The 25,824-nt window shown below is 40.1% G+C and overlaps 1 protein-coding gene across 1 annotated transcript in view; it reads left to right on the top strand.

Moving 5' to 3' along the window:
* SGIP1 (SH3GL interacting endocytic adaptor 1) overlaps positions 1-25,824 on the top strand; it is a 277,554-nt gene that overhangs the window by 11,194 nt on the left and 240,536 nt on the right. The window contains exon 2 of the mRNA XM_072649764.1: positions 22,505-22,594. Within this exon, the coding sequence (XP_072505865.1) occupies positions 22,505-22,594 (90 nt within the window). The remainder of the gene's footprint in view (positions 1-22,504; positions 22,595-25,824) is intronic.

Below are 25,824 nucleotides of genomic sequence, written 5' to 3' on the forward strand. Positions count from 1 at the left end.
ATAAAATTTTGCCTAATTTTTCCCCTCCTTTACGGGATTATGCTGTTTTTCTGGGTAGCCCATTCTTGATTGTAATCCACACCTTTTGCCTTCTGAAATAGCATGCTCCAAGCTTTCTAATACTTTAATGTGGAAGCTAAATCTTGTGTGATCCTGACTGTGAAATCATAATATTGGAATTGTTTCCTTCTGGTTACCTGAAGTATTTTTCTCTTTAACCTGGGAGCTATAGGATCTGAAATCTCTTTCAGGGGGTGATTGATAGATTCTTTCAATTTCTATTTTGCCTTCTCTTTCTAGGATATTGAGGTACTTTTCCTTCAGAATTTCTTGAAACATGATGTCTAGTTTAGTTTAGTTTTCTTTTGTTTTTATTATCATGACTTTTAGGTAGTCCAGTAATTCTTAAATTATCTCTCCTTGATCTACTTTCCAGGTTAGTTGTTTTCTCCAATAGGAGATTTCATACTTTCTTCTGTTTTTTTTTTCATTTTTTTTGACTTTGTTTTATTGCTTCTTGATGTCTCCTGAGTCATTAGTTTCCACTTGCCCATTTCAAAATTTATGGAATCATTTTCATCAGCAAGTTTTTGTACCTCTTTTTCCATTTGGTCAATATTCAGGTATTATTTTCTTTGGTATTTTTTGCCTCTTACCAAACTGTTAATTGTTTTCATAATTGCTTTCTCATTTCTTTACCTAGTTTTCTTCTACCACTCTGATTTTGAAAATCATTTTAGCTTTCTCAGGAATACTTCTTGGGCTTGTATCCAACTGGCACTTTTTTTGAGGCTTTTCTTGTAGCTATTTTGATTTCATTGTTCACTTCTGAGTTTGTGTTTTGAGCTTCTCTATCACCACAACAGGTTTTATAGTCGGGTTCTATTTTTTTTTAATTTTTGCTCACTTTCCCACCCTTTTTCTTATTTTGAACTTTATGTTAAAGTTCCCTGATATAAGGAGAGGGAGTGGTACTGTCTAAATCTTCAAGCTTTTTCACACTACTCTTTTCAGAGATAGTTCTGGAGATATGAAAGTTTTTGATACTTCCAATGTGGTGGGATCTAGAGAGAGGTGTGGACACTGCTCCCCTAGTCTGTGCTCTAAACCTGTTTCTGCTTCTGTGATCACCACTTAGTGCTATCACCGGTGTTTAATTCATGCAGGTTTCAGGTCAAGCCCCACCCACATGTCACAGTTCTCTACTTTTGACCTCCTACGTTGTCTTGGTTCAGAAGAACATTTCACTCCAACTTTGTCCATTTACCACTGCAGAATTTAATTGGAGGTGTTATTTATAGTTGTTTGGAGGGGAATGTTGGAAGAGCTCAGTTGAGTACTTTCTCTTCACTGCCATCTTAACAATCCCATCAATTTCCCATTCTCATTATTTCTCATTCTTTTAATATCTCTTGAGAAGGGAGCATATAGACTATCCCTCAGTTGTCTCTCACTCTTGTTTGGCCCAGGCTTCTCCACATGACATGGAAATCATATGCAGGCTAGCTGAGATCTCTGTATTCTTTGTGGAAATATTGCCTTGGTCAAGCTTCTTTTAAGAAAAAGTGCAGGTCAGAGTTGGAAACCTTACTTTTCCCATTCCTTCTCCTTTTTGAATAAATCATTTGTTTAAACAGGTTGAATTAGAACTGCTATAATCAATTGTACAGAGTGTCTTCTCACATTTATCCTTTCTTGTAATTGATATTGGTTTTGATGTTTTGGGGCAGCTAGGTGATGCAGTGAATAGAGTGCCAGGCCTTGAGTCAGAAAGACTCATATTCCTGAGTTGAAATCTGACCTCAGATATTTATTATCTGTGTGACCATGGGCAAGTCACTTAACTTTGTTGGCCTCATCAATAAAATAAACTGGAGAAGGAAATTACAAACCACTCCAGTGTCTTTGCCAAGAAAACCTCAAGTCAAGTCATGAAGAGTCACACACAACTGAAAAGAGACTGAGTAAGAGTGATGTGTTTACTGGAACCAACCAGTAATCATCAGGGATTGTGAAGCAGTTGCTTCATCCATAATCAACCTTTCCTGTCTTAGCAGTTTCACTTTTGGTTCTGATCGTGCCTGTGATTCTCTTTTAGTAAAAGAGAAGAGATGAGGCATAAAGCTTCTAATGAGTTTTACAGGTTGTAGTTGGTTTTTTCATTTCTTTGTTTAAAACCAAGTTTTTGATGTGTTTTTCTTTTTACATCACATTTATTTCTAGATCCTTTTTCTCCTTGCTCTCTTCCCACCCTGGTGGGAACTGAGCTTCTCATAATAAAGAAAACAATTAAGCTCAAAAATGACTCATGAAGTGACATCCAACAATGTACGTAACATTGTGCCCTTTGATTCCCAACTCTCTACTAAATTCATTGTCCATTTTCTCTTTGCTCATTTCATGATCCTGAGTCATATTTTAGAACATGGTTCTACCCCATGTCCACTTTCACACGGAATTCATTGAAGACAGTAGTAATAGTCACAACAATTAAATCTAGAATCTGAGTTTGACTTGAATAGAAGTGTCTTTCAGTTGTTTTTTTTAAATAGAATTTATCGCCTTCATCATCCTCTACAATGATAGTGGCATATAAAGTAGGAATTATCTTCATATTGTTTGAAGCACTGTTTGATGAGATGACCAGGGCTCAGATTTTTTATGGCTTCTGGGCCCCTGGTGAGACCAGTTCCTCTGAGGCCTTCATTTGCCTCTCTGAAAAGAACACACATCTTCACATTTAGTCATAAGCTCTCAGGGCCTTAATCAGGACAGGGAGCCTGGGGCTTTCTAAGGGGCCCCAAGGCCACTTAGAGTCCTCTAGTTTTATAGTAGGTAGAAACAAACTTAGTATGAAGAGAATGTTTCCTTCCCCTTGCTGACTTCACCCCAGTGAGATCCTAGATGGAACAAAGCTCTGTCTTCTTCATCTTCGTGCACAGCCTTCCTAGCAACAGAAATACTTGGGTTTCCTTTGAATTGAATTTGTTTTTTGAAAAATGATTCATGGACATGTTTGGTATCATATACAACCCTAGATGCAAAAACTTGTTGAGTATAATACTATAAACTCTCTATGTTTTCTATTTCCCATAAAGTGAGAAAGTGATAGATTTTTACAATCACAGATTTCACTCTGGAGAGGACCTTAGAGAGTATCTATTCAAACTTCTTCATTTTATAGGTGAGGAAACTGAGGCCCAGAGAGGTTAATTGTCTTGTCCAGGGTCGCACAGGTAGTAAGTATTGACCTGTGATTTGAATCTTGGTCATCTAAGTCCAAATCCAATACTTTGTCCACCACATCACTCAATCAATATGGACGTAGGTAATGCAGGTCCTTCATGAGCATGTCACCATTGGTCACTGGACACCCATGAAGTATACCAATAATTCAGTTAATATTCATAACAGCATAGAAAGTTCCAAAGTTAGAAGGGACCTTGGAGATCATTGACAATCTCCTCATTTGGCAGCTGAGAAAACTCAATAAACTCCAAGGAGGTGAGTTGTAATTCACCCAAGAACCATGTTGTACTTGGAACCCCGTTCTGCCTCTCAGAATGCCACTCCATTATCACTGTGGAAATGGAAAAGGACTGAAACCAGCCCAAGGGGCTTGTTGAATTTTGTAAGTATCACTATTTCTTGTGTTGCCTGGTAGCCAACCTTCGGGAGATAAGCATCTCCTTATTTTGTTAGGATGGCTCTGAAATCGCTAACACAATCTGTCACCAGGGATGTGCTTGGCTTCTCTCCAGATCAGCAATGCTTGCCAGAGCTTGTGTTCCTAGCAGAGCCTGGGAGAACTCTGGGTCACATCCTCACCATGAGACAAGGCAGCAAAGATTGATTTGGGGGAGCGAGTCCTGACAAAAAGCTAAAGCTCCCCTGAAGAGTTCAACTTTCTGTTTTAAGTTAAAAAAAAATCTATGAAGGATACACTCCAAAAGAAAAGAAAATGACTGTTTTTTTAAAGATATTCATTTTTTTTGTTTCTCTCCAAAAGACAACAACTTAAGAAACTCATGAGCTTTTTCTTGTGGGTCAATGGCCAGCCAAAAAACAGAAATCCTTAAAACTTGACCCACAGCAAAATACTACTTAGGAAAACATTTGTGGGAAGACCAAGGAACACTGGAATTCTATGACTGACAATCTTCGTCCATTTGCAATGGCCTTCAACTTCAGACCTTGCATGACCTTTTGTTTTTAATCCTTTAAAGCACGGATTTAGGAATCAGAGGAAATGGATTCAAATCCTGACTCTGACACTGCATTCTAGAACAAGTCATTTAAATCCCTGTGGGCCTCAATTTCATTTAAAAATGAGGGGAGGGAGAAGGAATCTTGTGTATCCTGTATTATTAGGTATGTTGGGGCGGGGGGGAATTTTCCTCCACTGCAAGTCCCATGAAGAAGATTGTGATTGATAAAGTATAGGATGGACATAGAGTAAGAAAGACACAAGATCAAATTCTGCCATTTGTAAATGGTGTGACCAGGATCCAGTCTCAGCCTGTCTCCACCTCTGTGAAATGGGATTTGTGATCATGGTAGGATCGACCCCTGGCATTCCTGGAAGACTCAAATGAAGAGGTGTATGCAAAGTGCTTTGAAACCACTAAAATTCAACTGAAAAAACTAATAATCCTCATTTTGATTATTCTAAGGACAAAGAGTCATATTTAAAGGTGGGTTATGCCATACACAGAAGACAACACTTTATTAATAAAAGTCTGTTGAGGGAAACTCATAGGACCATAGGAAAGGAGCCACAACATGGCACACGCCTTCATGGGCCCTTGAGCCATTCCCATCCTACTCTATGACTTGCTGTCTTAGAGTGGCGGGGTTTTCACTAGATGATCGCTGGAGGTCCCCTCCATCTCCAGATCTATCCCTGTATGGCTGATGAGTCAGATCTTCTGCCAAGAAGTCCAGTATTCTAACCATGTAACCCAGAGTTCCCAGGGATGTGTCTTTCAGTTGTTTCATGAGCAGAGCGTTGGTCTCCCCAGTTATAAACTACAGACCAGGACTGGATTTTCTGGTCCAAGTGATCTGTTCTCCTCTTCACAACAATAATCAGGTCCAGGGTTGTCTGTTTCTAATGATGTGTCAGCATTCCCTGACATAACCATCTCAAAGGTAGTGAGGGAAGGTGGTGAGCGATGGGATATGCAAGTTTGAGATAAGAAAATATTGGCAAGGAATCATTCAATCATTCCTTTTTTTTTTTCTAATTATTTTGAGGAGATTTGCCAGAGGAATGGGGAATTCTAGAGCTATCCAAATGATAGAAAAAATGAGCTTTTTCCTTTTTGGGTAAAGGGTATGATGGAAAGACTTCAATGGAGGTTAACCTCCTGGGCCCAAGGGAATGTTGAATAAATTTGCTAATCCTCAAGCAGGCATGGGTGGAAGGAGAAGGGAGATAAGGGAGGTGAGCTCGTCCTGTTGGGCCAGTGAGGGACCAAGCCCAAGTCTCCCAGACCCACAATGCCACAGCCACTCCCTGCTGCTGTAAAGCTGGACCTTGCAACACCTGAAATTGCAATCATCTTAAGCCCCAGATGGCAACAGAAGCTGGTTCACTCAGGATTGAGATGGAAGCCATCCAAGGAAAGCAAGGAATGGGAGCAAAGAGGATCACAAAGGCAAACAGAGCAGATTTACTAACATCTCTCGTGAATCGGGCCAGGCAAGGGCGTTGTCTGAAACCAGAATGGTGCCCCAGCCCTGGGAAGGCTGTGTTTGCTGAGCTCCAAACACATCTTAGGGCCCATGGCAGCCAATAATGGAGCAGGGATACCAAAGGAGAGTGGCTGCCAGGTAGAGGCCTTGAGGGGAATCATACCCATTCAATTCATTCCCTCCCAGCTGATAGAAGGTTTGCTTAGGAAAAATGTTCTTAACCTAGGGTCTGGGAATTTATGTACATATATATATATGTATATATATAAACATAAACACACACATATATACACACACCTATATGTATGCATGTATATGTGTACATAGGTATATGTGTATGTATGTGTATATTTATATTGATATATGCGCATATATGTATATCTATACATATAAACACACACACGTACATATATATTAAACTATTTAATATAACTAGCTTCCTTTGTAATAGTACATATAAAACATATTTTAAAACATCATTCTGATAAGAGTTCCATTGCCAAAGGATCTGAATTTACACACACACACATATACACACACACACACACACGAGGTTAAGAATTCCCTCACTTCGGGTCAGTTTTCACAATTGGGTGTCAGCTAAATCGGACAACTTAGCTATTTGAGAGATTTGGGGTAGACATCTGAACTTAGAGTCAGGAAAACTTTAGTTCTGATTCCATCTTAGACACAAGCTACGTGAACTCCCTCCCTGTAAGTCACTTCATCTCTCTGTGCCTCAGTTTTCTCATCTGTAAAATGAGAAGGCTGAATTTAAAGACCTCTAAGTTCCCTTCCAACTCTGAATCTATGATCCTATTTATCTTTGAGAGTACCACCCACGTTCCACTGCTTCCAAGTATCCTTCCCACTGGGCACTAAGTGCTTATGGCTCTCTCCTGTAAATACAGTCGGTGAACATTTATTAAATGCCTACTGTGTCCTAGGCATTGTGGAAAGTTCTGGCATACAAATAAAATCAAAAACTTTCTCTGACTTCAAGGACCTCCCAATCTATTGATTCGCAACTGCACAACTGTACAAAAACAAGATGTCTAGCAGATAAATGTGAGATATTTTCAGAGGAAATGTATAATATTAAGGGGGATTGGGAGTGGCTTCTTGCTGAACTCACATGGGTTTTTACCTGAGACACAAAGAAAGCCCAGAGACAAAGGGAACAAGGTTAGAATTCCAGGCTCAGCAGATGGTCCTGAAAATGGCCAGTCTTGGGAGAAGATGTCGTGTCACTGGATCATAGAGAACTCAGGAAAGGAGCAAGATGTAAGAAGTCTGGGCAAGGAGGAGTTAGCCTAGGAATGAAGGACTTTCAGAGCTTAACAGGAGAATTTCTGTGTGAGCCTGGAGGTCATAGAGAGCCCCTCGAGGGAGGGGTGACAGTAGACCTGTGCTTGGAGTTTCACCTTGCCAACTGATTGGAGGGTGGACCTATAGTGGGGGGATACTTGAGGTAAGGAGTCCACCCCCACCCCCCAAGACTGTCGAAACAGTTTGAGTTGGAGTGGAGTGTCAGAACAGAGAAGGAGGTATGTGTGAGGGAATTACAAAAAGAGTCAAAAAATAGAATCTATGGGACTTGGCAGTTAATTTGGGGGATTGGAGGGGTAGAAAGTCAAGGGTGACACCTGGTGGTGAGTCTGGGTGGGTGGAAGGGAGATGGTGACCTCAGCAGTGCTAAGGCAGTTAGAAAACAGAGTTTGCTGTGTGATCAGACATTCTCCTGCTCCTCAGTAGGCTCCCAGGGTAGTAGAGCTAGGGCTGGAAGGTAGCCTCAGGAGAGGTCAGCTATCTGAGGCAATCCCCTCATGTCCTAGGTAAGGAAAAGAAGGGTCAGAGAAACGAGGTGGTTTTGTCCAAGGTCAGATATAGGTAGTAAGAGAGAATGGTAGAATTTGAACTCAAGTCCACGTTTGTCAGGGACCTTGCTTTACTGTCTTTGTTTCCTAAACAGAGGGTATGACAGGAATGGGGATGTAGCAGCTGTCCTAGAAATAGTTGTTTGTTAAAATGATGAGTTGATGGTGTTGTTTGGTAATTTTTCAGTTGTGTGACTCGTGACCCCATTTGGCGTTTTCTTAGCAGAGATACTGGAGTGTTTTTGTCACTTCCTTCTCCAGTTCATTTTACAGATGAGGAAACTGAGGCAAACAGGGTGAAGTGACTTGCCAAGGGTCACACAGTTCATAAATGTCTGAAACTGGATTTGAATTTAGGTCTTCTTGACTCCAGATCCACCAACCTATCCCCTAGACCACTTAGCTCCCCGAGACTATGAGGTCCAAAGTAGGTAGCAATCTGCATTGCTAGAGGAAGTACGGTCACTAAGAGTCCCAAGCGGGCTTCCTTTTATCCATAAAATCACCAGCCTACCCCAAACAATAGTATCTGTGGCATGTAGGGACCTGAGGCTTACCAAGTGCTGTATACAACATTATCTCATTTGATCCTCACCCCAGGGCTGTGAGAGGAAGAAGCTGTTCAGAATTTGTACTACCACATGGTCCAAGAGCTAGAAGCTATTTCATAGTCTGTCTAGTTCCAATGGCTTTCTTTTACAGATAAGGAAACTGAGGCCCAGGACATCATATGACTTGTTTAAGTGTCATACCCATCATACACATATTAAGTCTCAGAAGTCAGAGCTGAACCCAAGTCCTTTGACCCCAAACCTAATGTCCTTCTCACAATAGCTGGTAGATAATCAGCCCTGGAGTTCGTAAGACCTGAGTCAAATCTTCCCTTTGTTTACACAAACCAGCTATGTGACTATGAGCAAACTACTTACCCTGTCAGTGTCCCAGGCATCTATCTAAAATGATAAGCTACTAATAGTCGCCGATCTGTATTGGTGGAGGAAATTTCCATTCCAGGAGGTCACTACACCAACAAAATCATGAGTTCAAACCATGTCCACCAGATGCGATGATGGCTCTGACATTACACATTTCACTGAAATGTTGTGAAATATTAAATTAACCTTTGTTAACCTTACAATTCTTGTGTGGTCAATTATAATGATTACAGTCAGCATTTACAGAGTGCTTTTAAGTTTGCAAAATACTTTACAAATATTATTGCAGTTTAATCCCCACAAAAACCCCAGGATATGCAGGTGCCATTATCATCCCCATTTCACAGATGAGGCAACTGAAGCAGGTAGAAGTTAAGTGACTTGGCCAGGGTCACGCAGCTAGTAAGAGCATGAATTCAGACTTGAACTCAGGTCTTCCTGAATTGTCCAGTGCTCTACCCATTGCATTACCAGCTGCTTTGTTACATAGCTAGACTTAGGGGGTGGTTGAGTAACCCCACAGCTCTCTTGTCTTGGCAGAACACAACAGGCCTCTTTGTGCGTAGCCTTAAAATTTTTAACACTTTAAAATAACTTACTGTTCCAAATAGGGCAGGTACCCCAGTATATACTCAATATACTCCAAATCTAGCCAACTTTTAGCTTCCTATAAGTCAAGATATAGAATGGCAATATTTGCCCATTGTCCTTGACAGAGATAGGTTTTGAAGGGGACTGTATCACCTTAGGGTGTCACAGTCAGCTGAAATAAAGGAAAACCCTTCCCATTTTGTGGAGTGAGATTAGATAGATAGATGAGAGAGAGAGAGAGAGAGAGAGAGAGAGAGAGAGAGAGAGAGAGAGAGAGAGAGAGATGACAGAAAGAAAGATAGATACATGTAAACATGTGCATGTGTATGTATGGTGTATGCACATATGCATATGTGTGTGTATACACACACACATGTATTATATAGATAAATCACAGCCCTCCTCTTTTCCTTAGACTCAGATTTGTAATCAGCATAGGGCAACCAGCACACCAACCTTGAGAAGTAGGAAGGCTTTTTCCTCCCCATAAGAGGACACACTTCTTCCGTGAAGACTATCAGTCTTGCAACCTTGCACCTCCTATCTCCACCATCTAATACAGCCGCATGACATGAGCCCCACCTTGCTGCGCTCAGGGCCACCACCCTCAGGATCTCCTCATCCATGCAGCTCTCTCCCTCCCAGACTCTCTTGTGACCTCCCTCCCAGCTCTAAATACATAACTATGATAATAATGAGTGCCAGTTTGCCCCATAATGCAGTTGAAGTCAATCCATCAATAATTATTTCATTGTCATGTGCTAGATGCTGGGGACAGAAATACAAAGGCAAGACAGTCCTCACTCTCAAAGAGAGAGCCGTAGGGGCTTCATCTGCTTGTCACCCAGGAATCCCAAACCACCCCCTCTCTGGTTTGCTCTTTATTAATTTTCTTAATTACCAGAAAGGGGCTTTTTGATTTCGTCAACAATGGCTGTTTCTAAACAGGGCCATCCAAAGGAGGATTTTTGTGTTAACAAAATGAACCCCCCCCCCCACTCATGTTTAATCCTATTGGTAGCCTTTGATTTAACGGAGAATGACAGCTAGACATGGCAGGTATAACGTTAGGGTGACTGTGACCCTAGGCAGTTTGATAAGAGCCATAGAGAGGTAGTGTAGACAGAGAGTTAGTCTCAGAGTCAGGAAGTCCTAGGTCTGAGACAGCTTTTGCCATGTACGGTGCTTTGGAACCCTGCACAGATCATTCAACATCCCAGTGCTCTGGGCAGTTCTCTGCATCTATAGCTTATGAAAAAGTCACCAGCCTTCATTGGTAGAGGCAACCTCATCATCTGAAGTTTTCTCCTATCAGCAGAATCAAGGTCTAGGCCCCATCCCTTTCACTATCCCCAGGACAGGGAACTGACCTCTGCTTGAATTGGGAGTGCTGCCATAGTGGTCCTTAGCAGACATACAGACATCCCAGAATCTCCAGTATCCAGGACTCCACAGGAACAAAATCATATTCCCTCTATCCTATGGGTCCCAGAGAAAAGATGAGACATGGTTGCTATCTTTAAAAAAGTTATTGCTTATTTGAGAAGAGAGAATACAAATTGTTACCGCTCTGGGTCTGTTTTCTTCTCTTTAAAATGAGGGGCCGAAGCCAATGGTGGCAAATAAAGTCCTGGTATATTACTTAACAAAATATTATCCAGTGCAGCTAGACACTTACTAACTGTGTGGCCCTGGGCAATTCATTTGACCCTGTTTGCCTCAGTTTGCTTATCTGTAAAATGAACTAGAGAAGGAAATGTCAAACCTCTCCAGTATCTTTGCCAAGAAAACTCCAAATGAGTCACAGAGAGTTGGACATCATTGAACAATAAAGTATTGTTGTACCTAAGTAGTCATAGATGGGAATAATTCAGAGAAACCCAGAAAGACATTAAAAATTATGTAAAGTGAAATGATCAGAAAAGAAGAACAGTATCTGTGAGAACTACAGGTATGTAAATAGAAAGAATGCTAACATGAAGCAGAAACTCTGGGTGATTGTAATAGCCCAGTCTGAAGACGCAGGGAGAGATGAGCAGGCATATCTCCTGCCTTCCCTCTGAGCAGGGGGGATTATGGGCACAGAACTTTGGATGTGTTGTGTGGGGGGGAGGGGTGGCTATGTCCACAGGTTCACATCAGTTTTTTCTTCTCCCTCTGTTATATGGGAAGATTTATTGAAATGGATGGAGGGGGGAAAGAGAATACCACAGCATATTCAGAATCAACTGATGAAAAACTAAAAGCTATCAGTAAAACTTTAACAAAAACAGTAAGCATTAAATAAAAAGACTGGTTTCTTTAAGGTCTCTCCTAACTCTGAAATTCCATGGCCATCTGAACCACTCAAGATCAAAGCAAGGCTGATTGCCAAGCACAGTTAGTATTTCATCCCACCCGTGACATGACAATGTCATCGACAAATGGTGGAAAGAATGAAATACTAGCTGAATATGAAGGGCTTGTAGGATGAAATGATATGACAATGTGTCATGGTCTGTCACATAATGGTTGGGTGACCCTGGACAAGACATCCAGCCTCTCGGTACTTTCTTTCTCTAGGCAACTCTTTTAAGATCATAAATTACAGGAAAGGTCACCAACTTTGTAGAGGGAATTTCCTTTATGAAGGAAATCACAGATCCCATCCCTATTCCTGTCTTTAAAACAAGATATTTATGGGAAAAGCCTTGTGACTGAGTGGAGGAAAAGCTGGCCTTGGAGGCAAAAAGACCTCGATTTTGTTTCTGTCATACAACAACTTAGTCATCCCAGCCATTCTAAGTGATTCTCTGAAGACTATATAGTTGGAGAAGCAGTGCCTATGTTTGCTGGTAGAGGGGGTTTCCCAACCTGGGAACTCCCTCATCGATGAAATCATAACTCCATCTCCATTCCCACCCTCACCACCTGTTTACCCAGTGGCTGCCATTTTATTTCCCAGTCCTGTTGTTATTGATGCATTGTGTGATGCCTGGTTTACCCTTTCTAAAAAATTGCCTTTGGTTGCCTGACTAGCCTGGACTTTAAACCTGCTTTACTCATAGTTATGCTTCATCCCTCAGAGACAATCATTATTCAGTCATGAATTCATTATTCACCTGGTATTGATTAAGCACCAACTCGATGTGCTGATCAGAAGGACTGTTCAACTTGATTCAAACTCTTCAGTAGAAGTCAGGCTTCTGCAGTACAAGGACTATTTTCCATATTTTCTCTGTATCTTCAGAACCCAACCCAGTGGTTCACTCATATGATGTGCTTAACCAAAGCTTTTTAAATTAGAGCATGTGGGGGAAAGAAAACTTAATGGACATGGAGAGAGGGTTAGGGTTAGGTATTTAGCTATTCTGGTCAAAGGAGGCATTGGATGCCAATGGCTATGAAATGGCATTCTCTGCAGAAATGTCAATTATTCTTGTCTCCACCTCGTTTATCACAATGGATTGACATTTGGCTATTACCTTTGAAGACATTCACTATTTTATAATGTTTTACAAAACAATCAATAAATAAATTTTTGTAATTGATTATCAAAATGCATCCTTAACCATAATTTTAAAGTCTTGTTTGTCTTTAAATCTATCGTCCTGATGATTTCTGATGATGTGACGAGGTGGATAAAGTCTTGGGCTTGGAGTGAGGAAGACCTGAGTTCAAGTCCTACCTCAAATGTTGAAGAGCTATATAATTCTCTATGACCCTCTCTGTGTCTGTAAGATGATGGTGTTACTCAATTGCTTCTAAGGTTCCTTCCAGCTCTAAATATATGATCCTATAATCTATTTCATCATTAGAATTAGATTTAGAACCTTGTTCATTATATCAATGCTTGTTGGTCCCTTTTCCTACAGCTTAATCACTTGATTCATTTGAGACCTCCTTTTGTCTTCAGTTTCAGACATTTTTCTCTTTCCCAATAAGAACTAACTTTTATTTCATTATCTTTTCTCTGTCTCAAAATATCTCAGTACATTTGAGTCATGCCATGAAGGTGATCACTTACGAAATTATCTGTCAAGGACCAGAGGTTCAGTAGGAGGAGTTAGTGTTGTAAACAGAAGAACAAAATAGCTTCTCAAGCAAGAGTTGGGTTTGACTCAAGGGAAATCCTTGGTACGCTGGAATGCCAAGGGGTACATGGGACTCTGGTCAAGAGAGTTTTCTGGTGAATTTAGCATTGCTCAGAAAACCCTATGTTCTTTCAACATTTACAGAAAATCTTTCTAAAACATATAAAGTTTGAAAAGTGATTTGGAATTTTGCTAAGAAAACTGTTAAAATGATGTTCTTTGACCCAGAGGCCCCCAAGAAGATAAATGATTTTTTTTAAAACCCAAGAAGTACTATTATTGTTGTTGTTAAGTAGCAAAGTACTGGAAACAAAGGAAGTACCCACGGATTAGGGGGTAGCTGGATGATTCAACACATAGGGTGCCAGGCCTAGAGTTAGGAATACTCATCTTCATGAGTTGAAATCTGGCCTCAGACACTTCCTACTTGTGTAACACTGGACAAGTCATTTAACTGCTGTTTGCCTCAGTTCTTCATCTGTAAAATGGGGACATTCTGGAGAAGGAAATGGCAAACCACTTCAGTATCTTTGCCAAGAAAACTTCATGGACAAGTCCATGGGACCACAAAAAGTTGGACAGGACTGAACACCTAAACAGCAACAAAGAGTATTGAGAGGCTAACCTGTAGGTAGCAGATTGTTGGGTCCTAAGGGAAAACTCTTCTAGGGCTGGACTTTAATTTGGTAGGGATTTGGGGAGTGTGGCAAGCACATTCTTCAAACAAACAAATCGGGAGTCATTTTGACCTTTATCTCCTTCCTGTTCTTTGGAAATAGATGCAAACCACTCATTCATTTTGGTTTTTCATTGTTTAAATGTACGTGAGGATTTTGTCTTGTTTTGGATTGGTTTTGGATGACCAAAATTGCGGTAGGAAAATTGGCTTTCCTCCCATGCCTTGCTTTGTTGGAGAAGCCAGCATGACCTAAAGCTGTCCCGCTCTTGGTGATCTTAGTTCCATCACCTTAGTTCACCAGTTTCTACGCAGACTCCCAAGCCAGATAAAAGAGACATGATCTTTGAACAGATGTTCAGAGAAACAGAATAGGATGAAAGGATAAGAAAGCAAAAATTAAAATTCCTTTACTCTCAGTCCACTCCCTGAACTGACATCAATGCCGAGTAATTGTAGACTCTAGAATTTCAAAACCCAAGATATTTAACAGTTGAGAAATGAAAAGGAAGGGCCAATACAGCAAGGATTACCTAATTGAAGCCAAATTCATAGGACCACAGATTTATAGCTGGAAGGGACCTTCGTCATAATATTAGCTAGCATTTAGAGAACCCACAAAGGTTTGCAAAGCACTATTCACTTGTTATTTCATTTGATCCTCACAACAATATTTGAATGTAAGTGCTATTATTATCCTCATTTTACAGATGAGGAAATTGAGGCAAGCAATGTAAAGTGAGTTACCCAGGGTCACACAGCTAGGAAGTGTCTGAGGCCAGATTTGAACTCAGGAAGATGAGTCTTCCTGATTCCAGACCTGGCACTCTATCCACTGTGCCACCTAGCTGCACATTTTACAGATGTGGAAACTAAGCCTAGGAAGTTCGTTGACTTGCCCAAGGTCACACAGCTATTAAGTGTCTGAGACCAGATAGGAATGGGAAATTGGTAATCCACATAATATCTAATTATATAATAATAATTACTTATTATTCCCATTTTCCAGATGCAAAAACTGAGTCTAGGAAGTTAAGTAACTTGACTATCATCAAGCATCTAGAAAGCGTCAGGGGCAGAATACAAAGCCCTGGACAAATTGAAGCAGGATCTCCATTCCATGCTTGAAATTCTTTTTCTGAATATTTCTGCCTCTCAGAGCCCTTGGCCCTCCATCAAGCTTTTTAGCTCATGTGGCCTAGCTTTTAGAGAGTTTCCAAAAAAGAAAGCAGTGGCTGCAGAGAGCCAGTCATGGCTTCCTCAAACACAGGCTATGGCAAGCTTTTACCTCATTTTCTCTTTTTTACAAGATTCTAGTAGATCAAGGGAATGCCAGAAATAGAAGAGGTTTTTTATTGAATTTTATGTTCTTTAAATGGGCCACCTTCTTAGCATTTCTTTTCATTAATTTCCTTGATATCCTGGACACTTTATTCTTCCAGATGAAGTCAGATATTATTTTTATAGCTCTACAAAATATTTTTCTAGTTGTTTGATTGGAATGGCACTGAATAAGTAAATTAATTTAGGTAGAATTGTTGTTTTTATTGTAGTAGCTTGGCCTAGCCACAAGCAACTGATGTTTTTCCAGTTACTTAGATCTGATCTTATTTGTGTGAAAAATGTTTTGTAATTGTGCTCATATAGTCCCTGGGCTTGATTTAGCAAGTAGACTCCCAAATATTTTGTAGTGTCCACCGTAACTTTAAATAGGATTTCTCTTTCTATCTCTTGCTGTTGGGCTTTGTTAGTAACATATAGAAATGCAGATGATTTATGTGGGCTTATTTTGCGTCCTGCAACTTTGCCAAAGCTGTTTATTATTTCAGGTAGTTTTTTGACTCTATTCTCTAGTATTCTCTAACTATATCATCATATCATCTGTAATGAGTGATAACTTAGTTTCTTCTTTGTCTAATCTAATTTCTTCCATTTCTTTTTCTTCTTTTATTGCTAAAGCTAACATTTCTAGTACAATATTGAATAACACTGGTGATAACGGGCATCTTTATTTCACCCCGATCTTATTGGAAATGCACCTAGCTTGTCCCCATTACCTATAATGCTTGCTGGTGGTTTTAGGTAGATCCTGCTTATTATTTTAAGGAAGGCTCCATTTATTCCTATGCTCTCCAGGGTTTTCAAGAGGAATGGGTCTTGCAGTTTGTCAAAAGCTTTTTCTACATCTACTGAGATAATCATATGGTTTCTGTTAGTTTTGTTGTTCATATGATCAATAATGCTGATAGTTTTCCTAATATTGAACCAGTCTTGCATTCCTGGTATAAATCCTACTTGATCATAATGTATTATTCTTATGATAAGTTGCTGTGATTTTTTTACTAATATCTTATTTAAAATTTTTGCATCTATATTCATTAGGGAAATTCGTCTATAATTTTCTTTCTCTGTTTTGTCTCTTCCTGGTTTGGGTATCAGAACCACATTTTTATCACAAAAACAATTTGGTAGGACTCTGCCAATTTTCCCAAATAGTCTATGTGTTATTGGAATTAACTGTTCTTTAACTGTTTGACAGAATTCACTTGTAAATACCTCTCACCCTAGAGATTTTTTCCTAGGGAGTTCATTGATGATTTGTTCAATTTCTTTTTCTGAGATGGGGTTATTTAAGTATTTTACTTCCTCTTCTGTTAATCTGGGCAATTTATATTTTTTAAATATTCATCCATTTCACTTAGATTATCAGATTCATAGATGACTTTTAAACTTTGATGGAGGTCAAGAAACTTTTTCCCAAAAAGTGAATGAAAAACAAATTCCAAGTCCAAGACTGGTGGGCTTTATGTGGCTACATGCAGGCCACACTGAATATTGAATAACAAACATTACATAGATGTATGTCATGTCCCACTCCACCTGCAAATTGTCAACTTTCCCCAGGGATAATGGCCAGTTCTTGGCATGACTTATAGTCCCACACTCCCCCAACTTGTAAAACTTTTGCGCAAGAAGCAATTTCTAGACTTGTGGATATTTGGGTGTTCCTGCCTCCCCCACACTGGGGTTGGTTTGTTTTCTTTTAATTAAGGTCATAGAGACACTAGGCAATTAGAAGGGGTCTTGTGCCTGATGTCTACTTTTAACTAGACCTCAACTCCTACTGATGTTTCATGGAAAAGAAAAGTCTCAGGGAGGAAACAGAGAGGGTCTGGCAAGCATACACCATAGATTCCTAAGCCATTTATCTGTGACTCAAAATAACTTTCTGCTGGAATCATCCTTCTGAGTATTGTTTTTAATTATAAACTTGATCACCATTGACAAAAACTTTGAAATACAAAAAATAAAAATGAAATTATATATAAATCATGAACACCAAATAAAATGATAGAATCATTGACCTAGACAAGGAAAAGACCTGAACCTCTTTTATTTTGCAGATGAGTAAAAGAGGTGCAGACTAGTTGAATAATTTACCAACACAGCTGGCCCATTCCACAGGTGGGATTTGAGCCTAGATTTAGTTAATTCCAAATCTATTGTCTTATCCATGACAATATATACCCTCTCTATATATTTTTTAATTTCTATTGCCTTTAACATAAATAACCACAGTCTTGTTGGCTTCTGGATCTTTTGCAATGTCTCTGTACCTTTTCTCAGATTTTATTACTGTTTTTATTTGGGTGGGACAAAATCTATAATTTTGGGGGGGTTGGGGGAGAAAAGTTAGAGAACTCTCAATAAAAATATTCCCTTCATCGGCAAACTGTCATTTTCTTTTGGGTACTGGGAGGTTAAATGATTTGCCTCAGGTCACACAGCTTGTAGGCTTCATGGGTGGAACTTGAACTCAGCTCTTCCTGACTCTGAGGCTGATTTTTCTATTATTTTTATCCTTGTTTTTGTTACTTTAACATAGTTGTGGTTAGTGCGTGTATTTTGTTCTGCATTGTTACTGTTCTCTTGAAATTCTGTCATTTCACATATGTCAATTCCATATTTGTATTTTTTCATTTGTAGAGGTTATTATGGTTCAATGACATTTATTATAAGGATATATCACTATTAATTCAGTCACTTCTCCCAATCACTAATCATATGGAATAATTCTAGGGTTTTTCCATTGTGATGATTTTTGTATAGTGAACTTCTCTTTTTTTAAAAACAATGTATTTGAAACAGTGTTCTATTCACACAGAATCCTTCTTCATGAAGTTTTGTAACTCATTTCCTCTACTATATTACTTTCCAAAAGAATCATACCAAAGCACAGTTCCACAGTTCATGAATGAATGCACCTGTTTCCTCACAGCCCTGCCAGCATTGCATTTTATTACTTTAAATGTGCTTGTCAATATGATGGGGAGTAAGGCAGTGACTGGGTGTTATTTTAATTTGCATTTAGTTGATTAGTAGAGATGTTGAGCCATTTTCAGGTGGTTCCTTTGGGCATTTATTTATTTATTGCCTAAGAGCTTATAAATTGGCTTCTATGTCCACCACACAATTATGATTGCTCTCTCCAAGGTCAAGGATGACTCCTTGATTGATAAATCAAATGGCCTTTCCTCAGTCCTCATCTTTTTTTATCTCTCTGCAGAATTTATAACCACGGACCACATCCCTTCTTCTCTCCCTCTCAGGGAGAGAGATTTGCTGATGTTGCTTTGCAATGATTCTTATCTTACCAGTAAAATTTATAAAACTCCATTCCTTTAAAAGGCCATCATCTATGTCTCACCCCCAGTATCTGAGTGTAGTACAGACAGAGGTGTGCTAGTAAATGTTTTAACAACTGGGTCTCCCCACAAAAATGTTTACATGACTTACTTTCAAGTTTAGTCACTATTATTAACATTTTCTCCATCACTCCCTTAAATCTAGACAATCAATAAAACAATAAATCAAGCCTTGATCTGCAGTGTTTGTTAATTTCTAAGGTGTAAATGCTCACAATGAAAATTTAACAATCAATTCTCACAAGCCAGTTTCAGTTGGCCCCAACTCATTTAACTACACAATTCTACCCTGGACCCTCTCCTTTTCTCTCTGTTGGTATTTTCTTATTCTCTCAATGAGGACAATTCCCAGATTATGTATCTCACCCTCAACTCTTTTCGGAACTCTTTAATTGTGTGCGGGGCATCCCCTACTAAATGTCCCATAGGCATCTCATCACCATCCTGTCCAGAACTTGATTCATTTTCTTTTCCCTTAAGTAATTCCTTCTCCAAATCTATTATTTCTCTTGAAAATACCAGCCGTGTGCAAGTCATCCAGGTTCTCAGTCTAAGAGTTATGCTCATCTCTTTACTGTCCCTCAGTCCCCACATCCAATCAATTGCCAAGTCTTCTTAGTCCTACTTATCCAATATCACTTGGGTCTGTCCCCCTTTCCCACCTCCACCCCCAGCTCAGGTCATTATAACCTTAGTTGCTCTCCTCTCTCCAATGTAGCATAACTAGAGCTACCTAATTAATATCTCTAAAGTACATGTTCAACTATGCCCCTCCTTTCAGGGAGTTTCAGCAACTTCCCATTCATTGCCTTGAGGACCAAATAGAAACTCTTCTGTTTGACATTTCAAGTCCTTCCCAATCTAGCCAGCATATCCTTCCAGGCTAAGTAAACTGTGCTACCCTTCATGTACTCCACACTGTGGCCAAAACTGGGCTACTCACTTGTGTACAACATTTCATCTTTCCTATCTCCATGTCTTTGCCTGGCATGCTCTCTCTCCTCCCTCCTACCTCTTGAAATGACTGTCTTCCTTCAGGGCTGAGCTCCAATTTCCATCTTCTTCAAAAGGACTGTCCTGATTTTCCTCAACTGATAATCCCCACAACATTATGTATTTACTTGTCTGTACACAAGTTGTATCCCCCTGTAAGACATAAGTTCCTTGAAGGTAGGAACTGCATTACTTTTGTAATTCCTAGTGTAGTGCCTTCTGGGCTACTTCTCCCAACTTGTACATCATACTCAAGAATTGTATCTCCAGAGGATGACTGTGACTCTCATATTCTATGTAACCTGTGAATATGGTCTCCTAACACTACATTCATTAGCCCCCATCAATATGATTTCTACTAATAGCCTGTAGAACAAATAGTTATCTAGTAGACCTTAGCAAAGGCATTTGTTGTTGAAATGTTACAGTAAAAACCACAGCTTTAAAATATCCCCATTCCAAACTTAGGACACCCTCCCACAAACACAATTTGCAGGAAGTAAGTACCTGATGAAAGTCAGAGTACAATCTTAAGGTGGGTGGCCACTCAAGGAACATGTGGCCAAGGTAACTCATGTGTATGTGATTTCCCAGAGCCCATCAACAATTCATTTTATTGTTTTAAATATGTTTGCCAACCTGACAAAATTTTACAGGGTCAAAATGTTTTTTTTTTCTAATGGAGTCCTCACTAACCCACTCATCTCCCATTCCAGATACAATGTGTCTAATCAGAAGATTGCTCATGTGTGCTATCGGGATCTACTTTTCTCCACAGCTTGATTCTTTAATTACCAGATCTTGAATGCATAGTTAGCTCTTTTCTCTGTTATGAGAGCCCTGGTCCTTGAAGAGGCTTCTGACCTTGAGTTACCGCCTCTTTGTATCTGCGTCTGTCAGAAATGTGTGACTTTGTTCTCCAATGGATGCAGTATCTTACTGTTTGAGTAACTTTCCTTCAAATTTGGGAGAAGAGATAAGAGAAGAGAAAATCCCTTCCTCCTTCTCATGTTCTTCCTCAACTTCCAGTTCATAGCTGGGTCTATTGATTCTATCCAGGGCTTACTTAATTGTTTAAGCTGTGATGGACGTATTCACATTTTATTGTTTTTTTAGCAAAATGCCAAGCTGCCTCTCACCTCTTTAAATGCCTGGTGAATATATATTATAGACATAATAAAAATAAACAAGTAGCCTCTTTATAGCTCTTTAATGTTTACAAAATGCTTTATATTGATTTTCTTCTTTGATCACTACAACAACGCTATAATAAATATTATTATTACCTCTACTTTTCAAATAAGGAAATGAGATTAAGAGGTTAAACCAGATTCACACAGCTTGTATCTGAGGCAGGATTTCTGCTCATCTTCCTGACTGCCAGGCAGGCACTCTCTGTCTGTCTGTCTGTCTGTCTGTCTGTCTGTCTGTCTGTCTCTCTCTCCCTCTCTCTCTCTCTCTCTCTCTCACGCGCGCACGCGCACACACACACATACGCACGTTCAAATATACTTTGGGTGAGTGTTAAACTCAGTCCCAGTATATGTATCAGCATTCATTTCTCCAGTTTTTTCTAAGGACATATTTCCCATAGTTGGTCACTAGATGGAGCACTAAGAAAGCAGCTGCTCACCAAATTGATCATTTGCTCCCTTTCCCTGCCCTCGTCCCCGCCCCCGGAAGCTATAGTGGGGTGCTCCCATAGCATACAGAGAATGTTGGTTGGGTCCCAAGAGGGTCATTTGGAGGGGCCAAATTCTCCTAGGGTGCCCTCAGTCGGCTCTTGAATGAAAAAGGGGCACCCCCGGAGGGTGGCAAACTGTCCTGTTGAACTTCCCAGATTCTTAGGGGACCACTTAGCTCTTAAGAAAAGGACCAAGTTGGCCCAGGAAAAACCAAAACTTGTGGGAGCTTCTCTTGAAACTCATGGCAGCCCTACAGTCAGCCTGCAATGGGATTTCTCCTCAGGGGAAATGTGGATGGGAAATGTACGTAGTGTTATGTGTGAAGAATAAAGCAAGGCCAGTTTGGCTGGGCTGTGGAGAAAATGGCACTAGTAAGTGTTTAACAACTGACTTTCTAGGGGAAAGTGCGCAGGACATGTTTTTAAATTTAATCTCGTTATTAACATTCTCCTTCACTTTTGTGAGTCTAACCAATCAACAAAGCAATAAAGCAAGTGCTGGTTTGTAGCTTTTGCCAATTTCTAAGGTGTAAATTGCATTGAAAACTTCACAGTGGGCTTGCTCACAAGTAGATTTAACTTGGCTTCAGCATATCCCTGGATAGGAAGATTGAAAAGGCAGGGTGAAATCAGGTTGTACTGGGATTTATACGTCAAACAGACAGAACAGAAACCATTGACTTTGCAGAACAAGAGAGTGAACTGGCTACTTTATCCCCTACACTGGCACTCTATCCACTGCACCATCTAGCTGCATGCATATAATCTATGCATATTTATTATGTATATATGTACACATATGCATATAGACATGTGTATATACACATATATGATTACACATGTCTGATAGGGCATACACATGTCTACATATATATCTATAAACACCTGCATGGGTGTATATATCAAACATATGTATACATGTGATATATATGTGTGTATAAATGTACATGCTTTTGTATATACACATGTGTATATGTATTTACTTATGTGTGTATAAAATACTAGCTTTGGTAGAGGGAATTTTTTTTAAACCAATCCAGTAAAGTGATAGGCCTTCCCTCCCCCTCTCCCAAAGAGAATAATAACAAGAAGTCTGTTGGAGCCTCCCTAGTAAAACGTGGGAAATGTTTGAGTCAGATAGAGAAATCCCCCTAAATTTCAGAGTTGGAAATCATCATTAAGTACAAGTAACTGTTCCTTAAACAGAAAGAGGGCAAAACCTAAATCATGTATCACTCAAAATAACCTGCCCATCTCTTCCTCTGCCCATAGCGTTCAGAAGAAAGAAGCCAATCACCAGAAGAGATGATATCCGAGATGTCACCAAAAAAGTCAAGCAAAATAAGCCTGCCAATCTCCAAGGTACGTCCAAGGGTCTGGCCAGACTCCGGCCCATCCCCCTCTTCTCAACAAGGTTCACTGAGGTTCAGAGTAATGATCCTGGAATGTCCATTTAAGATCCTCAGGTGCCAGTAAAAGGCACTGTAGGCTGCTCTCTCCAAGGTCCCTTCTGAGACAAAAAGTGGCCCCAGATTTTGGAAAGACTTTCAACAGCAAAGAGAAAAACTACAAGGGCTTCCTGGCTCACCTCAATTAACCATAAAAAGCAAGGAGCAAGAAACTCCTTTAGCCTTCTAGTCAATTGGATCTTCCTATGTCTTTGAAGGAACTTTTAGAATTCGGTTTCCAAATGAATTTTGCTTCGTATTCCTCATAGCGATTCCAAGACAGACATTAAAAGGCATTAAAGCAATGAGCCATAGCCAGTATGCAAACGTGAGGAGCAAAGGCGCCATGGCCTTCTGGATCCTGAGACTGTGAATTTCACCCATCTCTTTCATTTTTTTTTCAGTTAACAAGCTTCATCCTCTCCCCAAAAGGGGAAGAAAAACTTAAAACAAGCAAAACCAATTGCTGCACTGGCCATGTGTGTCTCCTTCTATGTATTTGGTCCATCCCCTCTATCAGAGTGTGGGCACCATTGTCACCCCTGGTCCTCCAGAACAGACAGATCACTGCACTGATCATAAGTCTTAAGTGTTTCAGAATTATTCATTTTCACAATCTTGTCATTGTGTCAATGCTCTCCTGTTTCTTCTCATTTCATTCAGCATCAGTGCAGATGAGTCTTCCCAGGTTATTCGGAAACCGGGATCCCCTTCCTCATTTCCTATGGCACAATAGTTTTCCACCACATTCTACCCACTGATTATTTAATTCCCCCAGTTTAGCCACAGACTGCGATGTGATGGTCTCAACTCTCCCCTTATTATCTTTCCATTCAAGAGAGAGAATAGAAACATGGGATTTATGTTAGAATGGATGTTAGATGCCCTCTTATTCACCCCTCTCTTTTGATAGATGAGACCTAGAGAGGTGGAAGATTGACCCAAGGGTACAGAGTTCATAAGAAAAAGAGTCAGGATATGAATCTATTCCAGATCATGAGATTATTGATTTATTTAGATTTGAAAAGAATCAACCTCAAGGTCATGGAATCCATTCTATGGAAGGAAAAAAGGGAAACTGAAGCCAAGAGGTTATGAGAATTGCTTGAGGTCACAGCCAGAGAGTTAAGTATAATTCAAATCCTCTGCCTCCAATGCTTATCTTTCCACTCATTGAAGGAAGGGTAGGTGCTAACTACTCTTTGTATCTTTCATATGGTAGATAGAGTAAATAGGTAGTTGGGTGGCACACTGGATGAAACACCAGATGTGAAGTCAGGAAGACTTTGTGACTTCATGTCTATCCTCAGACACTTACTAGCTGTGTGACCCTGGGCAAATGCCTTAAACTCTGTTTATCTCAGTTTCCTCATCTATAAAATGGGGCTAATCACAGAACCTCCCTCCCAGAGTTCTTGTGAGATCAGATGAGATAGTATGTGTAAAGCACTTAGCACAGTGCCTGGCCTGTAGTGAGTCATATAAAAGTTAGCTGTTATTATTTGTGATGTGGATCTCATCAACTGGATTGCAGGTCTTTCGTGGCCAAGACCTTTGTCTTACATTTTGTTTATCTTTCTTGTAGCCTGAAGGATTACTGGGCAGACAAACAATAAACACCCAATCCACCAACGTTTATTAAGCACCGAATTTACATAATAAGCCTGATGCTGGCTGAGATGTTGGGATATAAAGACCAAAGCAGGAAAAGGTCTTGCCCTCAAAGACCTTACTCTCCCATCCTGGAGACAGACACTTATTGTATATAAAATCTATGCAATATGGAAACAAGGGAATATCCACGGGGAGGTACAGGCAGCTGAGGGGATCAGGAAGGGTTGGTATTAAATGTATACTAATGTATTGAACAGAACATACTGATAAATTAGGCTCCTGGGATGCCAGAGCAGGGACAGAAAGTCTTTGAAAATGGGAAATCTTCACCTACCAAACAAGAAGAGCTCACAAAAATTTACTAATAGGTTGGAGACCAGCTCTGCGAGGCTGACCTCAGAACACCAAGGGATCTGTGACTAGTGAGAGACCTTAGGGACCAGACAGACAAAAAAGCTCCTCCAGATTTGTCAGAGATCTGTCTGACAGATCGGAAAGCTCTTTGCGATGGGATGATGTCAGCTCTGCCAGAACAAAGATCTTTCAGACCACTATGGCAACTATGCTTTTGGAGTTCCTTCAAGAAGGGCTGCTCCTTCTCTCCCAAGGCATCCCCTTTCTCTTCAGACTCCGTTCTGATTATGAGATGTTTCCTTACATCAAACTTAAACCTGTCTCATGGCAAGTTCTACCAATTACATCTGGTTCTACCCTCTGAGCATAGCAAGGGCAGTTAAGGGGTGCTGTAATGCATTGAGCACTGGGTTTGGAGTCAGGAAAACCTGAATTTGAATCCAGCTTTAGATACTTACTAGGTATATGACCCTGCACAAACTATTTCACTCTGTTTGCCTCAGTTTCCTCATCTATCAAATGAACTGGAAAAGAAAATGTCAAATCACTCCAGCATCTTTGCCAAGAAAACCCCAAATGGGGTCACAAAGAGTCAAACAAAACTGGAATAAGACTCAAATATAATAAAAAGATGGGCATGCAGAGGTGAAAATTGCTCAGGGGTGAAAATTGAGAAGGGTCCACTTTCTCACAGATAATTAAGCTTCTTATCAGATGTAGCCATAGTCAGACCACCAAGGGCTTTGCCCTTTCCCCCTCAAAACTATGTGTTTAATGGACAGCAGGGGAGGTACAGAATCTTCAGCGGACTTGCCTACAATGAAGGAATAAACCACTCATAACTTTAGCACGATGAGTTTGTTTCCCAAGACCTTTACTTTGAGGTTGATGACTAAATAGCTTGCTCCTGACTTCTGCTCTCAATGCCCTTAAGACTCTTGTCTTGACTTCTCTTTTCCAATTGAACATTATAGGTGAGTGGGTGGGTGGGGGTCCCATTTAATCACAAAATCTCGCTTTTAGAGGACAAGCTCCAGCAAACATAAGCTGTATGAAGATTCAAACCTATGTCCAGGTAACTCACCTGAAGAATCTGCTCCACATTTGACAGTCTCATTCATTTTTGGAGCTAGGCTGTTGTAACACAAGGAAGTCAGAGTTGTCAGGGTCATTTTC

This window comes from Notamacropus eugenii, chromosome 2 (genome assembly GCF_028372415.1).
Source record: "Notamacropus eugenii isolate mMacEug1 chromosome 2, mMacEug1.pri_v2, whole genome shotgun sequence".
NCBI lineage: Eukaryota > Metazoa > Chordata > Mammalia > Diprotodontia > Macropodidae > Notamacropus > Notamacropus eugenii.